General features: G+C 43.9%; 1 protein-coding gene across 1 annotated transcript in view; it reads left to right on the forward strand.

Annotated features, from left to right (window-relative positions):
• The window catches only part of DNAH8 (dynein axonemal heavy chain 8), a 397,226-nt gene that overhangs the window by 190,309 nt on the left and 198,622 nt on the right, over nt 1-8,295 (forward strand). The window contains exons 48-52 of the mRNA XM_034991238.1: nt 698-832; nt 3,775-3,936; nt 6,095-6,341; nt 6,454-6,695; nt 6,786-6,926. Coding sequence (XP_034847129.1) covers nt 698-832; nt 3,775-3,936; nt 6,095-6,341; nt 6,454-6,695; nt 6,786-6,926 — 927 coding nt within the window. The remainder of the gene's footprint in view (nt 1-697; nt 833-3,774; nt 3,937-6,094; nt 6,342-6,453; nt 6,696-6,785; nt 6,927-8,295) is intronic.

Below are 8,295 nucleotides of genomic sequence, written 5' to 3' on the forward strand. Positions count from 1 at the left end.
TTATGTCACATATGCAGATTCATGTAACCTCCACCACAATCAACATACAGGACTGTTCTATCACTGCAGGGTTTCCTCATGCTACCCCTACATAGTCACACCCACCTCTCTTCCAAATCCCTAACCCCTTGCAACCCCTATCTTTCCTCCTTCTCTATAATTCTGTTATTCCAAGAATGTTACGGAAATGGAATCACAGAGTGTGTAACCTGTTGGTTACTCATTTAAATCTGCTGTATGGGCTGTATCACACTGTATTATTCTCAAAGTATATTTAAAGTGTGAACTGCCCACGGGGCACCTGGGTGGCTCAGATGGTTAAGCATCTGCCTTCAGCTCAGGTCATGATCCAGGGATCCTGGGATGGAGCCCCTTGTCGGGTTTCCTACTCAGCAGGGAGTCTGCTTCTCCCTCTCCCACTCCCTCTGCTCTTCCCCCTGCTCGTGCTTGCCCACTCTCTCTCTCTCTCAAATAAATAAATAAAATCTTAAAAAAATAAAGTGTGAGCTTCCCAATGGAATGGTCATTTTGCAATCAAAGGAAAGGTGAGAGACTGGAGCTAATAGAACTTTGCAGCTCAGCCCCTCGGCACAGCACTGTGTACATATCAGAATATCTACCTGTGTGTATACGGTGTGAGTCTACATTTAGGATTGTTCAATGAAACAACCTTTTTTTTTTTCTTTCCCAATTTTAGGTTCATTATGACTTTGGGTTGAGAAATATTCTATCTGTTTTGAGGACACTTGGAGCTCAAAAAAGAGCCAGACCAGAAGACAGTGAGCTAAGCACTGTCATGAGAGGACTGAGAGACATGAACCTTTCCAAGCTGGTATCTCCCCTTCTCCGAATTCCCTTCTCCTTTCAGATTCTAACCTGGCTTTTTCCCTCATTAGCTGATGCATGGGGGTTGGCTCAGGTTGAGCTGTGAGCATTAATGATTACAGGAACAATGGGTATGTGAAGCTACCCCCATGCTTCCAGAAGGCAAAAAGCCCATGGCTTTGTATGCCCAACATGGGCTGGAAATGCATCCTCTTATCAGCAGTGAACCATAAAACAGGCTTTATCAGTGGGCTCTGGCCCCCAAATTTCAGTCCAGCCTTCCACCATTACTCATAATGTAACATGAACTCTAAACATGAAAATCCCAGTGTCCTGGATTCACAGAGAACCACGGGAACTTCTGTTTTCTCAGAATATGTCAAAGCCTATTTTAGCTACCTGTGTCTCTCCCAAAACATCAACACCATTTCTATTGTCCAAAAGCGCATTGAAAGTTTGCTGGGAAGATGATCATAGTTATCTCACTGCTTTCATGCTTGTCACGATTATAGCTAGCTTCCTTGAACGAGCTGATGGACAGGTTTGCGTGGTATTTATTCAAGAGCTTCTATGTGTTATGTATTGTGTCTGTGCCCTGGGAGCACAAGGTTGAGGAAGAAATGGTTCTCAGGAAGCTCCCGTTCTAGTTACAGAAGCTAACAGCTGACATGCATGTAGTTCCTTCCTATTACAAAGCTTTTTCAGGGGTTTTGTCTTGTTTGCGCCTCTCAGCAACTCGGTGAGATACGAATGGCTAGTGTGTTTATTGCCCTTTTACTTATGAGGAAACCAAGTCGGAAGACTCACCCACAGTCACGGTCAGTTGAGAAGCTGGAACAAAAATCCACAAGACCTTCTGATGCCAAGTCCTCTGCCCCTTCCAGTACACCTCACTGCCTCCCTCCGTAATGTACTCTTGAAACTGCTAGACAAGAATTCCAGAAGGCATCAAAGGAGTCCCAGAGAACAAGGAGAAATCAAAAGGGGTCAGCAGTTGGGAAGGGGGTGATGTAGATATTAAAGATGGAGAAAATGAGGATTAGGGTCAGTTTACTCAAACCTACGGCTTATAAGGAAGGGAGGACACTGCTCTGATGGAGTTTTCCATTCAATGTTGGATGAGCCAGGCAGGTAGGGTTATGGATATTTTCCTAATTTAAATGAAATATTAATATTCTATTTTCATGGGGTTGGGACTATTAATCGCATGTTTTTAAGGTTAATGCATACACCTGTTTGTGAGAAGCACAGCATTCATATGATAAAGTAATGAGATCAAACCTTGAAGCAGTAGATTGTAGAAAACGTTGAATGCCAAAGGGCTCTGGCTACAATGCTCTAGGTAATGTGGATTCAGGGGTGGTGTTGTTTTTTTTTTATTCTTATGTTAATCCCCATACATTACATCATTAGTTTTAGATGAAGTGTTCCATGATTCATTGTTTGTGCATAACACCCAGTGCTCCATGCAGAATGTGCCCTCCTCAATACCCACCACCAGGCTAACCCATCCTCCCACCTCCCTCCCCTCTAAAACACTCAGTTTGTTTTTCAGAGTCCATAGTCTCTCATGATTCGTCTACCCCTCCGATTTACCCCCCTTCATTCTTCCCTCCTGCTACCTTCTTCTTTTTTTTTTTTCTTAACATATATTGCATTATTTGTTTCAGAGGTACAGATCTGAGATTCAACAGTCTTGCACAATTCACAGCGCTTACCAGAGCACATACCCTCTCCAGTGTCTATCACCCAGTCACCCCATCCCTCCCACCCCACCCCCCACTCCAGCAACCCTCAGTTTGTTTCCTGCGATTAAGAATTCCTCATATCAGTGAGATCATATGATACATGTCTTTCTCTGTTTGACTTATTTCGCTCAGCATAATACCCTCTGGTTCCATCCACGTCGTTGCAAATGGCAAGATCTCATTCCTTTTGATGGCTGCATAATATTCCATTGTATATATATACCACCTCTTCTTTATCCATTCATCTGTCGATGGACATCTTGGCTCTTTCCACAGTTTGGCTATTGTGGAAATTGCTGCTATAAACATCGGGGTGCACGTACCCTTTTGGATCCCTACATTTGTATCTTTGGGGTAAATACCCAGTAGTGCAATTGCTGGATCATATGGTAGCTCTATTTTCAACTTTTTGAGGAACCTCCATACTGTTTTCCAGAGTGGCTGCACCAGCTTGCATTCCCACCAACAATGTAGGAGGGTTCCCCTTTCTCCGCATCCCCGCCAACATCTGTCGTTTCCTGACTTGTTAATTCTAGCCATTCTGACTGGTGTGAGGTGGTATCTCATTGAGGTTTTGATTTGGATTTCCCTGATGCCGAGCAATGTTGAGCACTTTTTCATGTGTCTGTTGGCCATTTGGATGTCTTCTTTGGAAAAATGTCTGTTCATGTCTTCTGCCCATTTCTTGATTGGATTCTTTGTTCTTTGGGTGTTGAGTTTGATGAGTTCTTTATAGATTTTGGATACTAGCCGTTTATCTGATATGTCATTTGCAAATATCTTCTCCCATTCTGTCGGTTGTCTTTTGGTTTTGTTGACTGTTTCCTTTGCTTTGCAAAAGCTTTTTATCTTGATGAAGTCCCAATAGTTCATTTTTGCCCTTGCTTCCCTTGCCTTTGGCGATGTTTCTAGGAAGAAGTTGCTTCGGCTGAGGTCAAAGAGGTTGCTGCCTGTGTTCTCCTTTAGGATTTTGATGGACTCCTGTCTCACATTGAGGTCTTTCAACCATTTGGAGTCTATTTTTGTGTGTGGTGTAAGGAAATGTCAGGGGTGGTGTTTAGGAGTTGGTTCTAGAGGATACAAGTCTGGTTAGGAGAAGTAGTACATGGTTTTCTGGGCATCCAGTGATAAGCGTTATGAGCTTAGCTGGCCCATAATTATTTGTTGACTGAAGAAGCATATTTATTCTCTGCCATCTTAGGTTGACGAAGATGAACCCCTGTTCCTCAGCTTAATCAATGACCTGTTTCCAGGATTACAACTGGATAGTAGTACCTATGTGGAGCTGCAGGCTGCTGTAGCCAACCAGGTTCAAATAGAAGGTTTGATTAACCACCCACCCTGGAATCTCAAACTTGTGCAGGTAAAGACACTTTACTCTCTTATCAGGATAATGATAAGTGTGTGTTGTTCAAAGATCGCCATTTGAAGAGAAGAACTCGGGATAGTTGGCTTACTTAATGTGAATGTTGAAACTAAATTAAAACACATCCTGGCAAGCAGAGTCCTCAGGAGGATGGGTGGGTCCTAGAGAGATAGTGTGGATTTACCTGGCCTCACAGTCAACAAGCAGTAATTTACTGAGGTTAGCTATGCCTGGGGAGAAGGCTGGGTGGTAACCAGAATCTCAAGGACAGTTAGGAGGGGATAGTAGGTAATAAAAAGCCGGGGAGATGGACTGACCCTGCTGGCTGCTTGTGTCAGGCCGGCAGTCTCCCCACAGCTGGGTACCTTCACGGCCTTGGGGCCCGAGGAATCCGGGAATGCTACTGCGTTTCTGCTCTGTGTGTGGGCAAGTTCACCTGCACTAAGATTTGAACGCTTTGCCTGTGTCTCTTGGTGTCTTTTTGTCCATTATGTTTCATCCTTGTGACAGCCACCTAACAGTTTATCAGCAGAGTCAAGAAGGGTTGGAGGAGAGACAGGATTAAATCTCTATGGGCCTGATGTTTCAGGGGTATTTTCCAGGGCGTTTGGAAATGAGGGAGCTGAAATTGTGGAGAGTGTTAAACACTGCATTTGAAAAATAACAATTCTTGGGGCGCCTGGGTGGCTCAGTCGGTTAAGCGTCTGCCTTCGGCTCAGGTCATGATCCCAGGGTCCTGGGATCGAGCCCCGCATCGGGGTCCCTGCTCGGCGGGAAGCCTGCTTCTCCCTCTCCCTCTGCCTGCTCTCTGTCTGCCTGTGCTCTCTCTCTGTCAAATAAATAAATAAATAATCTTAAAAAAAAAAAAAAACAATTCTTGTTTTAACTTACTGTTTTTGCCGGATTGTAAGAAGTGTAAGTGTCTGAGACATATCCAGTTTTCACAGGGAAGGATATGAGGAACAGTGTAGGCATTTTTCATCATCCATGGACTGGAAAACCATTAAACACTTTTTAAAAAATTCTGGGAGATTTTTAAAAATTTCCTATGTGATACGTATACACTGTATGGAGTACTAACGTCCTAGTCATCTCAGTGGGTAGGAGACTAGCGTGTGGTGGTGTTACTCCGTGTCAGAGTGTTACTCTTGAATGTAATGTGTTGGGCTGAGTCTCTGTTGCTTTCAAACTGCGGGTTACAGGAGTAATACATTTCTCTCTAAAATGTTAGGAGAATAACTTAAATTCCGCCTCTGATCAGCTGTGAGTTTTCGACTTCATATTTTTATTAAGAAAACAATAGAGAGGATGTTGTAACAGACACCGTCCAGTTCTTAGCATGTCTCCTTGAATCTCTTTTACCCCTGCTTCTGTGTGATTTTAATAGCCCACATTCACCCTTCCCTTCAGGACAACTGGAGCCACTTGGTTGGCAGGCACAAAGAGCAGGCCGTACCTGGGATTTATTTCCCACCCCCCACCCCCCCAACCCAAACTCTCCTTAGTTAAAGACTCCTGGGTGATGGAGCCGGAAAGGCAAGCTCCCCTGCTTCCAGGTGGAACATTCCAGAGTGCCCCTAACGATCAGTGTTAAGGCTTCCCTCTACAGGATTTTGTCCTCAATCGCACCCTGCCTGACTTCTCTTGCCTGTGCCGCTTCCCCCACTCCCTTAACCAGTTTCTTCCTGGGAGCACTGCCTGAGCAAATCACTTGCAGGGGAATCACGCTGGTCTTCACCGTGATGGTGTGTGTTGCTGCGTTCCACCACCAGGGGGCGGCATCATCACACTGAATGCAGAGAAAGCTTGGGCCTGGAAAAAAACGTATCCGTAAACCCAAATCGCAAGGAAGAGTAATTTGAGAAGCAAAAAACGAGATCCTGAATGAATTATTTCCAAAATGGATTCAAGTTCCACATTATCATAATTTTATCACTTACCATTGTTTTATAACGTGGCACTAATTTGCTATCCATATCTAGTAAAGCAAAAGAAACCTTTTTTTTTTTTTTGCATTTTTTCATCTTTTAAATAGTGAACTAGCTACTTTACTAAGAGCTCATTTAAAGCTGTTTAAATTTCGGCACGCTACTTCTATGAATGTCAGGAAAAGACTCATTAGTCACATTTTTCAATTGATTGCCTCATTGCGCAGTTATACGAGACATCTCTGGTCCGTCATGGTTTGATGACTCTGGGGCCCAGTGGTTCTGGGAAGACGACTGTCATAACAATCCTGATGAAGGCATTAACTGAGTGCGGGAGGCCTCACAGAGAGATGCGAATGAATCCCAAAGCAATTACTGCGCCTCAGATGTTTGGCAGACTGGACACCGCTACTAATGACTGGACAGATGGGATTTTTTCTACTCTGTGGAGAAAAACGTTAAAAGCAAAAAAAGGTACACGTCAACTCTCCTTTGTGAACCTTCCTCCCCTACCCCCGCCAGTTAAACAACACAATGTGTAATTCTTTGCTGGTGAAAAGTGATTTTCTCTTTTAATTATTTGCAGGTGAAAGTATTTTCCTCATTTTAGATGGCCCTGTGGATGCCATTTGGATCGAGAACTTAAATTCTGTGCTGGACGACAATAAAACCCTCACGCTAGCTAATGGAGATCGCATCCCCATGGCCCCGAGTTGTAAGCTTCTATTCGAGGTGCACAATATTGAGAACGCTTCTCCCGCCACGGTTTCCAGGATGGGCATGGTCTATATTAGCAGCTCCGCGCTCAGTTGGAGGGCAATATTGCAGGTGGGGGACATGAGGCCCGCGCGAGGGTGCTCAGCATCTTCCCGGGTTTCACCTCCTTGATAAAACCGAGGTTCTGTTTCTTTGCGGCAGGCGTGGCTGAAGAAGCGCACTGCACAGGAGGCGACTGTATTCCTCACTCTGTACGATAAAATATTTGAAGATACATATACGTATATGAAACTAAACCTCAATCCAAAAATGCAGCTCCTGGAGTGCAACTATATCATGCAGGTAAGTTTGTTTGTCTACATTCACTATTTAGGTTGGAGACTCCCCCTCCCCCCCCCCCCCGCCCCGCCCCGCCTCGCAGTTTAGAGGCATCTGAAATAGAAAATTCTCGCAGTTCATAGAAATACTTTTGTGATATGGCTGTGAAGGCTTGGGGAAGTTTGATTCCTATTAAAGATTTTGCAAGACTCCATTAATGCTTTTACTGCCATCTATTTTATTATTTTCTCTTCCCAGGGTGGGTGTTGGCAGGGGAAGAGGAGTGAACGATCTCTCCCACCATCAAGCTTAGTAACCTTCCTGGAAAGTACACCCAATAATGACACTATACTAAATGAATAAAGCAGGTAGTCCTATCGAAAAGCACTAAAAAGAGCTGGTGATGAGCAAGAAAACTCCAATGGCAATCTCAGCATTGCAAATTTGGAGTATATCAGGGAAAACCTTGAAACAATTTTCTTTTTTTAAAGATTTTATTTATTCATTTGACATAGAGAGACATAGCAAGAGAGAGAGGGCGCACAAGCAGGGGGAGCTACAGGCAGAGGGAGAGGGAGAAGCAGACTCCCCACTGAGCAGGGGGCCCGACGTGAGGCACAATCCCAGGACCCTGGGATCATGACCTGAGACGAAGGCAGAGCTTAACCAACCGAGCCACCCAGGTGCCCTAAACAATTTCCCAAGTAGTGTCCTCTCATACTCAGTTTTCCTTAATAGTCTTTGTAAAAAATCAGAACTAATCATAGATTATGGAGGCCTCCCCTGATTCTAGGCTATAGGTGATCTTCCATGATCCATTCTGGTGCTATGATTTTCTCTGAATTTAATAGGGGGCGCCAGTCAGTGAGGGTGGGAAGGTAAGAAGTAATACATAAAGGCCCAAATCAATGAATTATTTAGTAATGACTTTAAAATGCATAATATAAGTGAAAATATTATCTTGAATTAATTTTGTTTTGCAAGACTGAGGATATCTTACTGTAGATACATTTCTTTCTGATGCCAAATGGGAGTTGGCATACTTTCCCTTAAATGAGCGGGTAGCAAATATTTAGGCAAATGTTTGCACAACTGTCTCTCTCAACCTCTCACATCTGCTGCAGTATTGCAAAGGCAGACAGACACAATGCCTACATTAATGAGGGTGACTGTGTTTCAGTAAAACTTCATTTGCCAAACAGGTGACCAGCCCCTGGGGCCACAGTGTTTCTGAGCCCTGCAAAAAGTGAAAAAGAAATACAATCTCTGCTGTAGAAAATTTGGAGTAACTAAACTTTAGATCCAGAAACTACCTTAGAAAACACGTAGTCTAAAAAAAAAGGAAGGAAGGAAGGAAGGAAGGAAGGAAGGAAGGAAGGAAGGAAGGAAGGAA

Source organism: Mirounga leonina, unplaced genomic scaffold (assembly GCF_011800145.1).
Source record: "Mirounga leonina isolate KUSES-001 unplaced genomic scaffold, KU_Mleo_1.0 Mir_53, whole genome shotgun sequence".
NCBI classification, from domain to species: domain Eukaryota; kingdom Metazoa; phylum Chordata; class Mammalia; order Carnivora; family Phocidae; genus Mirounga; species Mirounga leonina.